General features: G+C 44.9%; 1 protein-coding gene across 1 annotated transcript in view; it reads right to left on the reverse strand.

Annotated features, from left to right (window-relative positions):
* gramd1c (GRAM domain containing 1c) overlaps nt 1–18272 on the reverse strand; it is a 125207-nt gene extending 106935 nt beyond the window's left edge. The window contains exons 1-4 of the mRNA XM_068034192.1: nt 18213–18272; nt 11017–11142; nt 4179–4269; nt 1263–1366 (exon numbers count right to left, since the gene is read on the reverse strand). Coding sequence (XP_067890293.1) covers nt 1263–1366; nt 4179–4269; nt 11017–11142; nt 18213–18269 — 378 coding nt within the window. The 5' untranslated portion in view covers nt 18270–18272. The remainder of the gene's footprint in view (nt 1–1262; nt 1367–4178; nt 4270–11016; nt 11143–18212) is intronic.
* Between the last annotated feature and the right edge of the window lie 2090 nt (nt 18273–20362).

Genomic DNA, 20362 nt, shown 5'->3' on the forward strand with positions numbered 1-20362 from the left:
GATGTCCCAATGTGTATTACAGCCACTGAGGTGCTTTTGAAGTATAGCCACATTGTAATGCAGGAAGCATGGCAGCCAATTTGTACATAGCAAGATCCCACAAACAGCAGTGTGATAATGACCAGATAATATGTTTTAGTGATGTTGGTTAAGGGATAAATATTGACCAGAACACAGTGGGGAACTCCCCTGCTCTCCTTCAAAATAGTGCCAAGCAATCTTTTACACCCACCTAACAGGACAAACTGAGTCTTGGTTTAACATCTCATCAGAAAGACGACACCTCCAAAAATGCAGCATTACCTCAGTACTGGAATGGAGTGTCAGCCTAGGTTATGTGGTCACAAACCCACAACCTTCATGACTCAGAGATGAAAGTGCTATCACTGAGACACTACTAATAATAACTTCCCACCATTGGCAGAAACATCTGAACTGATGGCAAATTGTGGGTCTTTAAAAAATAATCAGAGACCTCATTGTAAAGCTTTCTCTGCTAAAGTGCAGCAATATGGCCTTATGCAGTAGGCTGACAGGTGCCTCCAACTCCCAGCAGCACTGCTTTCTTCTTCCAGCTGGGACCTGCAGTATGTTACATCCTTGAGGGAAGTTTCAATTGGAGGGAAACAGTAGTGCTGCTGGGAGTTAGAAGCACCAGTCAGCTCATTGCACTCATTCTAGGAAATTCATCCATTTGATTTCTTTTTAATTTGCACAAATTGCAGCAGGTCAGCCAGAGGGGCACACCCAACATGTTTGTATTTATGCTACTGAGAAATACTATCAACAGGATCCTGAAGCAGGATTTCAGTGACCTCAGTGCAGCTCTGTGGTCTGCCCCAATGCAGATGGCAGGACATGCTGGTGGAGTGCCCAGCAACGATAGCATTACAGAAGAAGGCACTATCCATGTCAGCCTGCCAGCCCATTTGAATAAGTCAGTAAGAGCCAGAAAGCAAATGGGCCCATTTGCAGGAACATCTTAAGACCTTGAAGAAGGAGGTAATGAGTCAATCCTATTACAGAAAACGCTTGCTGACATTAAACAGTTATCCGCAGATATGGACAGAAAATATATTCAACAATCTGCTTCAGCAAAGCATAATAGTTTGTACATTGCTGGTTATTGCATTGCTTCATACATCCATTACATATGACTTGGAAGTTGTTCATATTCTAAACAAGGCAAATTGTAGATATCCATTTTTAAGCATACTCAAAATCAGACACTTATCATACCCTATCCATGAAAAATAACTCACAGATGTTTCCCAGCCAAAGATGTTGCTATGAAAGCAAAGCCAATTCTCTGTGAGGTATAAACGTCCTTGAAGCAATAAGTCCTTCTGCAATGCACATGCGTGATCTATGTCAACAGAAAATAAATTCAAGTAGGATGAGACAATCAAGTGTTGGGAGCTAAGTCTTTTGAAATCTCTTGTAGCTATCATAAGGCATTCAAATATGCTGTCTGTTGTCTAAACGTTCTGTACAGTTTATTCATTTCCTGGAAAGAATGACAAAATAAATAAATAATTTAAAAGTCAGTCATGCGGTATCCTTTTTAACAGATTTTAAATGTTTCATGATATATATATTTCAGCTACCATTCACCCAAGAACACCACCTGGGAGCCTTTAAGCTTTATACATTTGTATTGGTCCTCTTTGCTGACGATGCTGCATTAACATCCCACACTGAAGAGTGTCTGCAGAGACTCATTGACAGGCTTGCAGCTGCCTGCAACGAATTTGGCCTAACCATCAGTTTCAAGAAAACGAACATCATGGGACAGGACACCAGAAATGCTCCATCCATCAATATCGGCGACCACACTCTGTAAGTGGTTCAAGAGTTCACCTACCTGGGCTCAATTATCACCAGTAACCTGTCTCTCGATGCAGAAATCAACAAGCGCATGGGAAAGGCGTCTGCTGCTATGTCCAGACTGGCCAAGAGGTTGTGGGACTGACACGGAACACAAAAGTCCAAGTGTTTCAAGCCTGTGTCCTCAATACCTTGCTCTACGGCAGAGAGGCCTGGACAACGTATGTCAGCCAAGTGCGACGGCTCAACGCATTCCATCTTCGTTGTCTCCGGAGAATCGTTGGCATCAGGTGACAGGACCGTATCTCCAACGCAGAAGTCCTCGAGGCAGCCAACATCCCCAGCATGTACGCCCTACTGAGCCTGTGGTGTTTGAGATGGCTTGGCCATGTGAGCTGCCTGGAAGATGGCAGGATCCCCAAGGATGTATTGTGCAGAGAGCTCGTTACTAGAATCAGATCCAACGGCCGTCCATGTCTCTGCTTGCAAATGCGACATGAAGTTTTGCGACAATGACCACAAGTTGTGGGAGCCAGTTACCAGCGATCACCAGAGCTGGCAGACAGCTATAAAGGCGGGGCTGAACAGAGGCGAGTCGAACGGACTCAGCAGTTGGCAGGAAAAGAGACAGCAGTGTAAGAAGAGAGCCAACTGTGTAACAGCCCCAACAACCAACTTCACCTGCAGCGCCTGTGGACGAGTCTGTCACTCAAGAATTTTCCTTTATAGCCACTCCAGGCGCTGCTCGACAAACCACTGACCACCTCTAGGTGCTTACCCATTGTCTTTCGAGATAAGAAGGCCAAAAGGAAGGAAGGATTGGTCCAGGGAAATCTGCATGTCAAACTTCATTCCAGGAACACTTTCAAACAATGTTATCTAATTAGCAATTGATTCTGTGATAAGACATGACTGTGGATTGTTTGTATCTTTCAACTACCTATTGAAAAGAGGTCTTGTTTTTCCCCACAGGATAATACTATTTTTTATTAATACCTACATTGATAACATGAAGGATAAAAATCTCTGTAGATGCTGGGGGATGTCATTTCTGCACATAATTCCTCTTTGCACAAAAGAGGGAGATGGCTTTATTAATCTGCAAGAATCTCCCTTTTGAGGTTGGGAGCATACTAGGAGTTAATTAAGAATTCTACAGTGTTAATTTTATGTCATGCAGGCCCCCACCTGCCAAAAATGAGGCACATTAATTTCACCACATGAACATTGATTTTTAAACTGTTACTGGAGAAAAGAAAGAATTTGCTTTAAAAAAACACCAGACCCATGACAGGAAAGACATTTGCATAGTAACAGACAGTACTTGGAAAGGACAAAGGGGCCACTCCCTGCTCTAATTTAATCCACAATGGACTTTTGATTACCAAACGTTGAAGGTGCAGAAACTAGCATTCCAGGTTGATTGCTAAGATGTTCCCAATACACAGAAGAGACCTGGCCAAACCAGTCAGTCACATGACCCCCTACTGGCCAACTGGGGGAGTTTTAAATTGGAGAAACAGTGTTTGAAGACTGAAAACTGTTTCCTCCTGGAATAAAAAGACCTCTCATGGCTAGTTTGCCACTGCCTCTCCTGTCTGCTCTCATCTCACTCTCACCAGCTTCAGAGTCCATTGAAGACATATGAACCCCAAGAGAGAAAAGTCTCCTACAGTGAACAAGGTTTAAGAAAAATACTGGGCCCCAATGAAAAGCAAGATCTACCTAAAAGCCAGGACTACAACAAGCTCAAAGCATGGTAACATAAAACAAAACCCTTCAGAGATTGCCTCAAATTTTTTCACTTTATTTTTCTTCTGCTCTTTTCTGTCTCTATTTGTATGTCTACATGCTAGCCTGGGGCACGGCGTGTATCCGTAGGCGGTAACCGAATTAAAGGTTAAGTTTAAGTTTTAATGAATTTCACTTTTCTTCTTTAAACCTAAGAAAGTCTGTTTGTGCTCATTTCTTTGCATTATAATTGGAAAGCGATGAACAGGATTCAGCAAGGAGGAGCTAAAACACAGTGTGTTTAAGACATAAACCTTGTTACAGTAAGACCAGGTGAAGGCTAGAAGGGATCCCTAGACACATTTCTCACCTGGTCAGAACATTTATGAATTTGTATTCTTGCCATCGAGCTTTGCTTGCTACCTGTATAGTATGAGGGTCAGGTGGCCCTGCAGGACTTTCCATTCATTATTAAGTGGTGCAATTTGCAGCCAGATCAGCAATTGTGCCCAAAGCAAAAATTGTTCTTTAGATTGCATTGTCTTACTCTCACTCTGATTTGAAGACGTTAAAAATTCTGAGTTACTTAACTTCATTTTGAAGAAATGTTCATTACTTACCTACCATAAGTATCTCTGACTCCGGGAGGTCCTTGAACTGTTTTCTGAATTCATCATTCTTTTGTTTGTACGTGGGGCTTGAAATCTGTAACTATATGCCATACAAAAAGAAATCAGTAATCTTCAATCAGTGATTGCAATTTATTAAATAAGCATTTGATGGTAACAAATTCCAAAGCTACTTTGGTTACAGCCAATAGTTCACTCTACAAATAGCAAATAAAGGAAATTTCCCTCCTACAGTTCCTATTTATTAGGAAGATAATCTACTCAAAACAGGAACTTGCCTAATTAATCAGCCATGGAATGGACCTTCGACATTCCAGGAGTGTGATAATGTTGTTGTATTGTATTGAAAAAGCAAATTCTCAAATCTTTTTATGGAAATGTATGACTTTTAATAATATATATGTTTGTGTGTGAATTGGTGCAATGCTGAAAGGATGTAATCTGAGCTAAGATAGTTTACAGGTAGTAAAAATGTACTGACAGATGAACTCAGCTAAACAGTGTAAGGACAACTTTTAAATTATAGATGTGTCACCTCGTAATTCACAAGTATAAATCGAAGTCTGTTAGGAGTTATTTACTTCTGGGTATGAATATGGCAATCACTATTGTTCTCTGCCACTTTGGGAGTTTAGCTTATTCCATCTTGATTGCCTGGCTTGCTGAGGTGTCCCAGAGCATGAGTATATGACTTCTGTCCTTATAATCTGTTACAAGTGGGTTATATAGTTTAATGTTCTAGCTGTATATGGTTCCTTCCTGCAGCTTATGTAAACTTTGAATTTAACAAAGTTACATATAAATATATTATGTGTGAAGATTTCTTGAACATACCAGGTGAACACAAGTACCCAGGCTAATGTCAAGAAGTACAGGAATAGCAGTTTCACCCAGTGACACACACATATCTTGTGTATCTCGTACTCCAAGTAGTTGGAACTATAAGATGTACCTGATAGCACCAATTTCAGCTGTGTGAGAACCTGTTAGGAGGTGCGTGTGACAATACCCCTCATTCAAATGGTTGAGTGCTGGCCATCCAGCTGTGTGTACAGCCCCAGTACGCAAAGACCAAGTGTCACTACGTACTGAGGTTCTATCTGTCCCTGGTGTTGCGAAGAATGGGCCTGGTCACATTGCCATGGAATGCTCCATCCAGTTGGACTGTGCCATACCACCTATCCTTCGTGGAAAAGTTTCTGTGGTAAAACATCTTTGACCACCAATCCAATCCAGTCCTCAAGGCCCTACCGGAAAAGGAGTTGGTGGATCCTGTCGGATGGTTCCCCGAGCAGACTGCCAGTCATTTGGCAGAATGCCTCATCACCAGAACTTTCAAACAAGCACCAAGATGTAGCTTGGCTGGTGGTGTGAAGAGCCCTCCTCATCAGATCCTTCCTGCATGCCCGGAGTCTCATCCCCTCTGCACAATGCCCTCGAGGTGGCTGTGATGGACAAGAGACTTCCTTCTGGAATGTGTCTTTGCAAAGCAGGTGTGCAAAGAGATGCAGTGGTTTTTGTCGAGGTTCATCTAAGCAGCTCTGTAACACAGGAGTCTGTGCTCTACGGGCTGTTCCCAGGGACGCACACCGAGATAAACATCAACTGCTGCTGGAGGACCATCAATTTGGTGAAAAACACTCTTTGGTCTGCCCGAAACTTGCTGCAAAGAGTTGTCCACGACTGAGTGTTGCAGACTGGCATATTCCAAGGTCCAGGACTATGTGTTGAGGGATAAACTAAAGCTTGGGGCAGCCGCAGCAAAGGCTCAATGGGGAAAGACCACTGTGTAAGGTCCCCCCACCAAAGTGAACTGAGGGGCAGGATCCATGGAAAACCCCTCGGGCTGTATCCAGAAAATACGGGTTTGCCGCAAAATGTACATGGCATGTAAAATGCAATGGAAGGGTTGTGAGGCAACTCACTCCTGTATTGAAGGAAACTGATCTCCTTTGCACTTCTTGTATTGTCAACTTGGTACTGTTTTGTAATGTATTTTTTACAGAATTTTATGAACAAAGTATATTTTGGGAAAAAAATGAGTGCTGGCCATCCATAATTTTTGGGTTCAGGCTCATAACTTTGAGCTTCAGGTATGAATAACATTTCTGAGTGGGAGCTTGATTTTGTGGGGGCTTTGTGGGGCGGGGTGGGGGAGCAAGAAATGAGGTGGCACTGCAGGACTTATAAACTTTACACCACCATCTTAAAGCAGGGCTATATTTTAAAGGGTAAACTCCTTAATGCTTCCTGGTAGAATTTGCTAAACAAATGTCAACTTCCAGAGGAATCAAACAATTTTATCCATTCTTCAGTGAAAGTTTTGCTTGAAATATGCACCAGAGAGGTGGCACCAGCACTCCAGGGCACCTAGCACACTAGCAAACATCGCAGACTACATGGGGTGAGGTGGCAATGCCTGTGATTGCAGAGTCGCACAATCAGTAAATCTGGATTGAAGACCAAAAGAAGTTTGCGACCTAACCAGGTCAGTTCAGATAGGTTAGCTCACCATGGCATGATCTAAATTAGCTGTCCAAAGTATCCAAAGCATGTTTCTGCCCCACATTAGCTTACAGTGGTTCCATGGATTACCATGCAGCTGGGTACACTTTTTATCAGAAACCTACACCTGAATAAAAACAGAAAATGCTGGAAATACTCAGCAGGGCTGGCAGCATCTGTGGACAGAGAAACAGAGTGAAAGTTTCAGGTCTTTCAAGTGTTATCTCTGTTTCTCTCTCTACAGATGTTGCCAGATCTGCTGAGTATTTCCAGCATTTTCTGTTTTTATTTCAGATTCCCAGCATTTGCAGGATTTGGTTTTTGTATTTGTGTGTAATTCACTGCCACTTCTCTTTTAGGAATGCCTACCTTGAAGAAGTTCTGCTCTTCTCTCCGATAGAATTTCCATTTGTCTCTTCTACCTTGTTCACCTTCATTGCTTTCTATTTCCCTTCTTGCATTTGAAAACAATTGGTCACAGACCTGAAATGTTAACCATTTTTCTCTCTCCACAGATGCTGCCAGACCTGTTGAGTATTTGCAGCATTTTCTGTTTTTATTTCAGTAACCTACACCTGTTAGTCTTCAGTCCATTACATTCTTAAAAGTATTTACCATTAACCAACCCTTTTGTCTCAATGCATATACATGATATGCACATGTTATCATTGGCTGCACTGTAACTTTTGATGTGCCCCTCTATTAATTTTTCATTCCAGTTTCTCTTCTTCTTTGGCCTCCTTGTCTCGAGAGACAATGGGTAAGTGCCTGGAGGTGCTCAGTGGTTTGTGGAGCAGCGCCTGGAGTGGCTACAAAGGCCAATTCTAGAGTGAGACTCTTCCACAGGTGCTGCAGATAAAATTGGTTGTCGGGGCTGTTACACAGTCGACTCTCCCCTTGCGCTTCTGTCTTTTTTCCTGCCAACTGCTAAGTCTCTTCGACGTGCCACACTTTAGCCCCGCCTTTATGGCTGCGCGCCAGCTCTGGCGATCACTGGCAACTGACTCCCACGACTTGTGATCAATGTCACAGGACTTCATGTTGCGTTTGCAGACGTCTTTAAAGCGGAGACATGGACGGCTGGTGGGTCTGATACCAGTAGCGAGTTTGCTGTACAATGTGTCCTTGGGGATCCTGCCATCTTCCATGCAGTTCACATGGCCAAGACATCTCAAGCGCCTCTGGCTCAGTAGGGTGTATATGCTGGGGATGTTGGCCGCCTCGAGGACTTCTGTGTTGGACATACGGTCCTGCCACCTGATGCCAAAAATTTGCCTGAGGCAACGAAGATGGAATGAATTGAAACGTCGCTCTTGGCTGACATACGTTGTCCAGGCCCGCTGCCGTAGAGCAAGGTACTGAGGACACAGGCTTGATACACTCAGACTTTTGTGTTCCATGTCAGTGCGCCATTTTCCCACACTCTCTTGGCCAGTCTGGACATAGCAGTGGAAGCCTTTCCCATGCGCTTGTCGATTTCTGCATCGAGAGAGAGGTAACTGGTGATAGTTGAGCCGAGGTAGGTGAACTCTTGAACCATTTCCAGAGCGTAGTCGCCAATATTGATGGATGGAGCATTTCTGACGTCCTGTCCCATGATGTTCGTTTTCTTGAGGCTGATGGTTAGGCCAAATTCGTTGCAGGCAGCCGCAAACCTGTCAATGAGTCTCTGCAGACACTCTTCAGTGTGAGATGTTAATGCAGCATCGTCAGCAAAGAGGAGTTCCCTGATGAGGACTTTCCGTACTTTGGTCTTCGCTCTTAGACGGGCAAGGGTGAACAACATGCCACCTGATCTTGTGTGGAGGAAAGTTCCTTCTTCTGAAGACTTGAACGCATGTGAGAGCAGCAGGGAGAAGAAGATCCCAAACAGTGTAGGTGCAGGAACACAGCCCTGTTTCATGCCACTCAGGATAGGAAAGGGGTCTGATGAGGCACCGCTATGCTGAATGGTGCCTTTCATATTGTCATGAAATGAGGTGATGATACTTAGTAGCTTTGGTGGACAACCGATCTTTTCTAGTAGTCTGAAGAGACCACGTCTGCTGATAAGGTCAAAGGCTTTGGTGAGATCAATGAAAGCAACGTAGAGGGGCATCTGTTGTTCGCAGCATTTCTCCTGTATCTGACGAAGGGAGAACAGCATGTCAATGGTCGATCTCTCTGCTCAAAAGCCACACTGTGCCTCAGGGTAGACACGCTCAGCCAGCTTCTGGAGCCTGTTTAAAGCGACTCGAGTGAAGACTTTCCCCACTATGCTGAGCAGGGAGATTCCACGGTAGTTGTTGCAGTCACCGCGGTCACCCTTGTTCTTATAGAGGGTGATGATATTGGCATCGCGCATGTCCTGTGGTACTGCTCCCTCGTCCCAGCACAGGCAAAGCAGTTCGTAGAGTGCTGAATTACTCTAATTGCAGTCAAAAGCTGCACATAATATGCCCACACTAACCAAAACTAGAGTAAAAACAGAAAATGCTGGAAATACTCAGCAGATCAGGCAGCATCTGAGGAGCGAGAAATAAAGCTAACACTTCAGGTCGATGACCTTTCATCAGAACTAGAGGAAGATGCCATTACTCAGGGCACCAAGGGTTTTCAAAGATGTCTCTCCAGTTCATTGGACAAGGCAAAATAGACAGATTTTCTCATAGAGTGGTCAGAGACATACACCCAGGCCAAGATTAGCAATTTTCTTCTCAAGATCTTCCTTCTCACTCGACTCGCTCATTCACTGTCCTAAAAGCTTCATATGGTCTGAATCATTTATTGTAAAGCTACATTCCAACTGTTTCTTTGATCACAGCATTGTAACCTACATTCCTCTCTGCTTTCTCTAGGAGCCAGAAACATCACCCAGTGGGCCAGTCATGGCCAGCACCCCTCAGCATCTCAAGAACAGCAACAATAACTTGCATTTATATAACATCTTTAATGTGGAAAGAAATACCAAAGAGAAAATCGGAAAACAGGAGTCGTCTCCTAGGCAATCCCCCGCCCCTGCCACCGCACAGCCCCCCCCACCCCCTGCCATCTCTCCCTGCAATGGTAAGTAGTCACTGGCTTTTCTGGCTGTATGTAGTATTGCTGGGAACAATACGAGCGTAAGCCTTATCCTAAGAACCTTTTTGACCTATGTGCATTTCCAGTTTAATATCAGAAATTATGAGGATTAATTTTCAACACTTGTTAATAGTAGTTCAAAAGGGGCACACAGTATTTACAACAAAGAAACAGGCCATTCAGCCCAATTGGTCCATGCTAGTGTTTATGCTTTATGAAAGCCTTCTCCCACTCTACTTCATCTCACATCATCAGCATATCCTTCTATTCCTTTCTCCGCCAGGTATTTATCTAGCTTCCCCTTAAATGCCTCTATGCTATTTGCCTCAACTACACCATGTGGTAGCAGGTTCTACATTCTCACCAATCTATGGGTAAAGAAGTTTCTCCTGAATTCCTAATTGGATTTGTTAGTTACTATCTTCTAATTATGGCTCCTAGTTTTGCACTCTCCCACAATAGAATCATAAAATGGTTACAAACAGAAGGAGGCCATTTGGCCCATCGTGTCTGTGCCGGTTCTCTGCAAGAGCAACTCACCTAGTCCCACTCCCCCGCCTTTTCCCCATTGCCTTACAGATTTTTTCCTTTTCTGATAATTATCCAATTCTCTTTGGAAATCCATGATTTAATCCACCTCCGCCATACTATCAGGCAGACCATTCCAGATCCTAACCATGCGCTATGTAAAAAAAGGTTTTTCTTCTTTTGCCGTTGCTTCTTTTGCCAATCTGTGCCCTCTTGTTCTCAATCCTTCCATCAACGGGAACAGTTTCTCCCTATCTACTCTGTCCAGAACACTCATGATTTTGAACACCTCTATAAAATCTCCTCTAAACCTTCTCCTCTCCAAGGAGAACAGCCCCAGCTTCTCCAATCTAGCCACGCAACTGAAGTTCCTCATCACTGGAACCATTCTTGTAAATCTTTTCTGCACTCTCTCTAATGCCTTCACATCCTTCCCACTGGATTTAATGCTTCATCGGACACAGGCAGCCCAAAAAGGAGGGTGTGGAACTCCTGCTGAGAGCTGTGACTCCATAACAGTATGCACTTCTCTGCCCTAACCCCCAATTTCACCGGGGAAAAGGGAAATATCAAGTGGAAACATCTTTTCTATGTTTACCCTATCAAACCCTTTTATTAACTTGATGACCTCTTTTAGGTCACAGGTCAACTTTCTCTTTATTAAAGAAAAGAGTTCCAGTTTGTTCTTTCCTGATAGTTATAACCTCTCAGTTTTGGTGTCATCATAAATGCTCACCCAAAAACTCCAATCTGTACTCCAGTCATATGCACTGGCCAAACGTATTTTGTCTGAATCTTTGTTCTGACATTCTAAATTTAATGAAGAATTAAAATTGCTCAACTGTTCATCAATGTTTACTGCCTGAAAGACAAAAAAAGGCTCAGCATTATTACAGTAGGAATCCTGGCCAGTGCCACAAGGCACCTATCTTTTTCCACAGGGATCAAAAGGCGGTTATATCAAACGTTAAGTCATATATGCATTCTAAAACATGTCACACTTATTACAGATATTTTTCAGCTACTTTAAAGACAGAACTGTAGCTACTTGAATTAAGACACCAAAAATATTGAAAATCCTGAACATTTAATAGGCTTGGACCACTTGGAGGAAGCACTGAGGGTGGCAAGGGCACAAAATGTACCCTTGGTGGGGGACTTCAATGTCCATCACCAAGAGTGGCTCGGTAGCACCACTACTGACCGAGCTGGCCGAGTCCGAAAGGACATAGCTGCTAGACTGGGTCTGCGGCAGATGGTGGGGGAACCAACACGAGGGAAAAACATACTTGACCTCGTGCTCACCAATCTCCTGCCACAGATGCTTCTGTCCATGACAGTATTGGTAGGAGTGACCACCGCACAGTACTTGTGGAGATGAAGTCCCGCCTTCACATTGAGGATACCGTCCATCGTGTTGTGTGGCACTATCACCGTGCTAAATGGGATAGATTTCGAACAGATCTAGCAATGCAAAACTGGACATCCATGAGGCGTTGTGGGCCATCAGCAGCAGCAGAATTATACTCATCCACAATCTGTAACCTCATGGCCCGGCATATCCCCCACTCTACCATTACCACAAAGCCAGGAGACCAACACTGGTTCAATGAAGAGTGCAGGAGGGCATGCCAGGAGCAGCACCAGGCATACCTCAAAATGAGATGCCAACCTGTTGAAGCTACAACCCAGGACTACTTGCATGCCAAACTGCATAAGCAGCGTGCGAAAGACAGAGCTAAGCGATCCCATAACCAACGGATCAGATCTAAGCTCTGCGGTCCTGCCACATCCAGCCATGAATGGTGGTGGACAATTAAACAACTAACTGGAGGAGGTGGCTCCACAAATATCCCCATCCTCAATGATGGGGGAGCCCAGCACTTCAGTGCGAAAGATAAGGCTGAAACATTTGCAACAATCTTCAGCCAGAAGTGCCGAGTTGATGATCAATCTCGGCCTCCTCCTGGAGTCCCCAGCATCACTGATGCCAGACTTCAACCAATTCGATTCACTCCGCGTGATACCAAGAAACGACTAAAGGCACTGGATACTGCAAAAGCTATGGGCCCTGACAATATTCCGGCAATAGTACTGAACATCTGTGCTCCAGAACTTGCCCCGCCCCTAGCCAAGCTGTTCCAGTACAGCTACAACACTGGCATCTACCCTGCAATGTGGAAAATTGCCCAGGTATGTCCTGTACACAAAAAGCAGGACAAGTCCAACCCGGCCAATTACCGCCCCATCAGCCTACTCTCAATCATCAGTAAATTGATGGAAGGTATCATCAACAGTGCCATCAAGTGGCACTTGCTTAGCAGTAACCTGCTCAGTGACGCTCAGTTTGGGTTCCGCCAGGGCCACTCAGCTCCTGACTTCATTACAGCCTTGGTTCAAACATGGACAAAAAAGCTGAACTTAAGAGGTGAGGTGAGAGTGACTGCCCTTGACATCAAGGCAGCATTTGACCGAGTATGGCATCAAAGAGCCCCAGCAAAACTGTCAATGGGAATCAGGGAGAAAACCCTCCGCTGGCTGGAGTCATACCTAGCGCAAAGGAAGATAGTTGTGGTTGTTGGAGGTCGATCATCTGAGCTCCAGGACATCACTGCAGGAGTTCCTCAGGGTAGTGTCCGAGACCCAACCATCTTCAGCTGTTTCATCAATGACCTTCCTTCAATCATAAGGTCAGAAGTGGGGATATTCGCTGATGATTGCACAATGTTCAGCACCATTCGTGACTCCTCAGATACTGAAGCAGTCCGTGTAGAAATGCAGCAAGACCTGGACAATTTCCAGGCTTGGGCTGATAAGTGGCAAGTAACATTCGCGCCACACAAGTGCCAGGCAATGACCATCTCCAACAAGAGAGAATCTAACCATCTCCCCTTGACATTCAATGGCATTACCATCAATGAATCCCCCACTATCAACATCCTAGGGGTTACCATTGACCAGATACTGAACTGGAGTAGCCATATAAATACCGTGGCTACAAGAGCAGGTCAGAGGCTAGGAATCCTGAGGCGAGTAACTCACCTCCTGACTCCTCAAAGCCAGTCCACCATCTACAAGGCACAAGTCAGGAGTGTGATGGAATACTCTCCACTTGCCTGGATGGGTGCAGCTCCAACAACACTCAAGAAGCTCGACACCATCCAGGACAAAGCAGCCCGCTTGATTGGCACACCATCTACAAACATTCACTCCCTCCACCACCGACGCACAGTAGCAGCAGTGTGTACCATCTACAAGATGCACTGCAGCAATGCACCAAGGCTCCTTCGACAGCACCTTCCAAACCCGCGGCCTCTACCAACTAGAAGGACAAGGGCAGCAAATACATGGGAACACCACCACCTGCAAGTTCCCCTCCAAGTCACACATCATCCTGACTTGGAACTATATCGCCGTTCCTTCACTGTCGCTGGGTCAAAATCCTGGAACTCCCTTCCTAACAGCACTCTGGGTCTACCTACCCCAAATAGACTGCAGTGGTTCAAGAAAGCAGATCACCACCACCTTCTCAAGGGCAATTAGGGATGGGCAATAAATGCTGGCATAGCCAGTGACGCCCACATCCCGTGAATGAATAAAAAAAAGACAGTTTTTATCTCTGCTTATTTCCCATTAGTGTGTGCAACTGCCTCAAAACATTCAGGGGCAAGTTTTAGGCTGGAGTTATATCAGTTTTAGAAGAATATAAAAACTGCTGCTGCTTAAAGGGGAAATTGGAGGAAGCAAGCAACCTGAGCTACGAGGAAGACAGCCAGATCAAAGAGTTGAGCAGGATACTTCAAGGGTCCAAGTCTGCAATACTCATCATGCTCAACAATAGTCAACAGAGCAAGAGAGATAGTTTATCTAAGGTCCAGGGCCAAAGATCTGTCTAGAACATGGCATGCATTTTGTGGAGGGAGGTGCCTATGCCGGTGGATGCCACTTCCTCAAAATCCAGGATTCCTTTGCAGTGCAGTAAGACAGTTAATGACATCACTAGAGAAGTCAAGGTAAGATACCTACTCTGAGTCCTCCTTTTTGTCTCTGTATACGTGTAGCACCCCTTCACAGTGCCCGAGGTGTCAGAGGTGAAAGTGGGAGCTGGCAGTGCAGAGCACAGGCATAACTTCTGGAATTTGAGCAAATTAAAATTACTGGGTCTCATTCAAAGATATTTAAAGCAGCTCCATGGGATAGGCAAATAAACAACTGGAAATTGGGGAGCTTTGATTTTGAGGCAGAAAACTGGTGGAAATGACTTACACCCCAATTTTCAGGTCAGTAAAATGAGTTGTCCTGATTTTAAGCCCCAGAAATGGCAAAAATGGCAAAGAGTTTCAGGACTTGGCCCATACTCCATCAAAAATTCTCAGCCTCTCATGTTCCTCTAGCTGAAGAAATAGTATTGGCATTGGCAAGGATACCCCAAAAATCTTTGTACTCCACTTGTTTCGCTTTCTTTCATCCTCCTTCCTTTCTGTGCATCTATTTCCCATCTCCATCTCTCCTTTTCTCCTTGTGCTCATCTCCCTTTCCCATGTGTATTCCTTCTCCAACTTTCCCCAATTCTGTCTGCTTTCCCCACACATTTCATTTTCTCCACTACCAGTTCTTCCCTTCTGGTCCTTTACATCTGCCTCTCTCCTCTGCTTAAGGTTGCCAGCTGTGGTTGGACTGGAGGACTTTGTTCAGTTTTGGTCTCTTGTACTGAAAGAAGGATATACTTCTTAGGGCATGCAAAGAAAATTCACTTGTTGATTCCTGGGCTGCGAGCGTAGTCCTATGAGGAGAGATTGAGTAGAATGGGCTTATATTCTCTAGAGTTTAGAAGAATGAGAAGTGATTTAATTGAAACATATGATTCTGAGAGGAATAAAAACAAAAAGTGCTGGAAATACTCAGCAGGTCTGGCAGCATTTGTGAAGAGAGAAGCAGAGTTAACATTTCAGGTCAGTGACTTTCTGATTCTGAGAGGGCTTGACTAGGTCAATGCTTCGAGGCTGTTACCCATGGATGGAGAGTCTAGAACTAGGCAGCATAATCTCAGGATAAGGGATCATAAGAACATCAGAAATAGGAGCTGGAGTAGACCATACAGCCTGTCGAGCCTGCTCCATCATTCAATACGATCATGGCTGATCTTTGGCTTCAACTCCACTTTCCTGCCCACTCCCAATATCCCTTGATTCCCTGAGAGACCAAAGATCTGTCTACCTCAGCCTTAAATATCTGCAATTATGGTGCATCCACAACTTACTGAAGTAGAGAATTCCCAAGATTCACAACCCTTTGAGGGAAGAAATTTCTCCTTCTCTCAGTCCTAAATTATTGTCCCATTATCCTGAGACTATGCCTCCGTGTTCTAGATTCTTCAGCCAGGAAAACAATGTCTCAGTATTTACCCTGTCAAGCCCCTCCCAAATCTTGTATGTTTCAATGATCACCTCTCATTCTCTAAATTCCAGAGAATATAGACGCAATTTACACAGCCTCTCATCACAGTACAACCTTCTCATCCCAGGGACCAATCTAGTGAACCTTCCCTGTACTGCCTCTAAGGCAAGTATATCCTTCCTCAAATATAGAGACCAAAAGTACACACAGTATTCCAGGTGTGGTCTCACCAAAGGCCTGTACAATTACCCAATCAACCATTTAGGACTGTGATGAGAAGAAATTACTTCACTCAGATGGCTGTGAATCTTTGGAATTCTCTGCCCCAGAGGGTTGTGGGTCACTCCGTCATTGAATATATTCAAGATGAGATCAAGAGATATTTGATTTTAACTCACTCAAAATCCATTCACTTACACAGAGTTAAAATCGGAACCAATACTCTAAGGGAATCAAGGGATAGAGATCAGGTGAAAAGTGGGGCTGGGGTTGAAGATCAACAAGGTTTTATTGCCATGTGGACTATTTCTGCCCCTATTATTATGATATATTCCTGGAGGTTTCGTTACATGACTCCCCGCCTTCAATCACCTCAACCCTATGATCCTGCCATTGGTTATCTGTCATGTCCATCTTTCTGTTGCACTGCCTTACCATGCCAAATAGAAATCAAATAGACTCATCAATTTTCAATTGGATGATTCAACTGTCAAAACAGCCATTTTCCCTTTCCCTGACATTTTATTTCTAATAAACAAAAGTGTTGAAAGAAAATGAAAACACAAGTGTCCTGGAGGTGAATCGTTAATTCCTGAAGACTCCAGGAATGGATAATAGTGTTATGATCCCTGTGGAGATCACCAACAAACAAAAAGAATCAAATCCACCAATTGACCACAATTTAGGAAACCAAACCAAACAGACAAGATTTCACTTTTATAAATTTTACTTTAACACTCAAACCAACACCAAATAAATTAAACATGAAGCAACAGACAGATCACGGTCAATATATATAATACAAATTACACCTTAACTAACAGATACAACAGAGACACCAGGCAGTCCAGCCAACATATATGGCAACCATTACAGTCACACAGTTCTTGACAACTCTGAAGGTTCTCACGTAGATTTTCAGCTCCTTTCTTCAAAGATTTAGCTTCTGTTCTTCTACCGACAGCAGTTCCCTCTCAATCCAAACTCCACAGGTACAATCTTCATCACAAGGCAACACTTCTTCAGAATCTCCTCAGCTCTGCTCACAACTGTCGTGATGGTGTGGATTTACCAGACTTCCCTTTATCCAAGTCCTTCAGTGACAAGCTGTACACTGTATGGCTGGATATGGTTAGTCGGCTACTTAAAATATCAGAAGCAACTCTTGGATTCAATCTTCACTTTCTTCTGCTTTCCGGCACTCCACTCCTGCCTGGTCTGGGGAGGACCCTGTCTCCTTTTATCTGGTTCTAACCAGTGTCAGTTACCCCGGAAACCCGACGTCGTTTTTCCAGCTTCTGTTTCAGTTTTGGTTTCTGTTCTAGTTTCTCTCTCAGTTAGGGTCTTAAAACAAAACAAGTTTTGCAACCACAGATTCCATCACAATGGTTGCGACCCTACCTGTACTATTTCTCATGGTCTCTCTCCTGCTTCACTCTCTTTCCCAAGCTATGCCCATCTCTCTCTTCCTTCACTTTTCATTCATCCTTTCCCCTGCACGTCAGCTCAACTCATGAAAAACAGGAGAGTACACATTGGAATACTGAAATTCAGCAAACTAAAGAAGACACAAAATGCAATAGACATGAACTGCAGCCAATGCATTTGCAAAAAACAAATTCAAGCTCCAGCCAACTATCCCAAACTGAGTCACAGAATCCAGAAATAAGGGTCGGCCTCTGCAACAAAATACTTTCTAGCAATCTCACTGGTTGCAGGTGATTAAATGGATTCTTGTATTTAATTCAAAGAGCTCCAGACTAACAACACGAGAAAAACAAGTGCGGGTGTGAATTCAGAAAGAAAGAAAAAAATCAGATTCACTACAAATTAATCAAAAGAATTGAGCAAATCCCTCATTGATATTACATGTGCAAAGAATTACAGCCTGATGTACTGTAACGCTATTAGATTCAACAAAAATGATCAAGAGGTATGAAGTAGTCATTGGCAAGGTAAATGTCATGCTTGTGGGCACCAGGTGCAAAGCTTCACATTAGAGAGCCCTGAGTAGAAAATCTGGCACATACAAGGCATGATTTTCCATCCATTAGGACCAAGAAAAAAATGGTCTTAAAATGGTGGGCATTGCACGGCTTCCTGAGATACACCCCCAGTGGGCTCAGACCCCATTCAAGAGCTAAATGATTGCAGATTCCACCTAAGGTAAATTGCAGCATCCTTGCATCTTGCCCAAGGTTGTACCAAATGATGGGGATGGTGTTGGGCATCACAAGGTTGATGGCCTTTCCTCCTTTCTTTTCTTGCTGAGCATGGACCTGTGGACAGATGTTGACCAGTTGTCTTGCTTCTCACCATTGCTGAAAGGTGCTGGCCATGGCAAGGAGTTAAAGGCTGGCTATCCATTTCCATCACTGCCTGGTCCGCCATTGCGTCTCTCCGGCAGGGGACAGTTGGCGGCGGTGTCACGTGACTCCGCTCGCGAGCGCGCGCGGCCGTTACTCGCACGTGACCTCCTGCCCAATTTGAATCTGCGGTGCCGGCAGTCCGCGCAGGCGCTCCGCGCATTTCCCGGCATCGCACTGAAAGCTGATTGGCCGGGAATTGGTAATTTATTCAATTTTATGCAGCTATGAAGACAACGCTTTTACCTCATGCTCTGTACTAGTCCCTTCAGGTGATGTGGCACGAATGGCCTCAGTTTACCTGGCATTCCTGCAGTTTGATTGCCCCAAAAAAGTGCTCAATCCACAAAACAGACACTTTTTGTTGTAAGATACCCATGCCCAAAGAGAATTTCTTCATTGAGGTGTGCACTATTGTAAAAACTAAAATAATTTTTAAAAATATATACTTTTGTTGGTTATTTCCTTTCTATCACAGCCTGTAACTTCAATAAACCATTTAATGACGAACCACACTGTTAAAGAAAAGAAAAGGCGGCACAGTGGCGCAGTGGTTAGCACCGCAGCCTCACAACTCCAGTAACCCGGGTTCAATTGTGGGTACTGCCTTTGTGGAGTTTGCAAGTTCTCCCTGTGTTTGCGTGGGTTTCCTCCGGGTGCTCCGGTTTCCTCCCACATGTCAAAAGACTTGCATTTTGATAGGTAAATTGGCCATTAGCAATTGCCCCTAGTATAGGTACGTGGTAGGGAAATATAGGGACAGGTGGGGATGTGGTAGGAATATGGGATTAGTGTAGGATTAGTATAAATGGGTGGTTGATGGTCGGCACAGACTCGGCGGGCCGAAGGGCCTGTTTCAGTGCTGTATCTCTAAACTAAACTAAATGTTCATTTCAACTGCGCCTTCCGTGTCATTGTGATGTCCCAAGGCAGTTCTTTGAAGTACTTTAAAAGTGCAGTTGTTGTTGTAATGTCGGAAATGTGGAATTTGTGCACAGCAAGAGTCCACAAACAGCTATGTGATAAATGGCCAGATAATCTGCTTTTAGAGGTGTTGAGGGATGAATGTTGACCCAGGACACTTTCAGCACTTCTGAATATTCTTTCAATCATGCCACGGAATTTGTTACATCCACCTGAAGAGGCAGACAGTGCCTGGGTTTAAGAACTTACCTGAAGCACTGCCCCTCCGACAGTGCAGCACTCCCTCAGTACTGCCCCTCCAACAGTGCAGCACTCCATCAGTATTGCCCCTCCGACAGTGCAGCGCTCCCTCAGTACTGCCCCTCCGACAGTGCAGCACTCACTCAGTCCTGACCCGCCAACAATGCAGCACTCGCTCAGTACTGCCCTTCTGACAGTGCAGCACTCCCTCAGTACTGACCCACCAACGATGCAGCGCTCCCATGGTACTGCCCCTCCAACAGTACAGCACTCCCTCAGTACTGACCCTCTGACCATGCTGCACTCCCTCAGTACTGCCCTTCTGACAGTGCGGCAGTCCCTCAGTACTGCCCTTCTGACAGCGCAGCACTCCCTCAGTACTGACCCGCCAACAATGCAGCACTCCCTCAGTACTGACCCTCTAACAGTGTGGCAGTCCCTCAGTGATGACCCTCTGACAGTGCAGCACTCCCTCAGTACTGACTCGCCAACAATGCAGCACTCACTCAGTACTGACCCTCTAACAGTGTGGCAGTCCCTCAGGACTGCCCTTCTGACAGTGCGGCAGTCCCTTAGTACTGCCCTTCTGACAGTGCAGCACTCCCTCAGTACTGACCCGCCAACAATGCAGCACTCCCTCAGTACTGACCCTCTGACAGTGCAGCACTCCCTCAGTACTGACCCATCAACGATGCAGCACTCCCATGGTACTGCCCCTCCAACAGTACAGCACTCGCTCAGTACTGACCCTCTGACAGTGCGGCAGTCCCTCAGTACTGCCCTTCTGACAGTGCAGCACTCCCTCAGTACTGACCCACCAACGATGCAGCGCTCCCATGGTACTGCCCCTCCAACAGCACAGCACTCCCTCAGTACTGACCCTCTGACCGTGCTGCACTCCCTCAGTACTGCCCTTCTGACAGTGCGGCAGTCCCT

This window comes from Heterodontus francisci, chromosome 6 (genome assembly GCF_036365525.1).
Source record: "Heterodontus francisci isolate sHetFra1 chromosome 6, sHetFra1.hap1, whole genome shotgun sequence".
NCBI lineage: Eukaryota > Metazoa > Chordata > Chondrichthyes > Heterodontiformes > Heterodontidae > Heterodontus > Heterodontus francisci.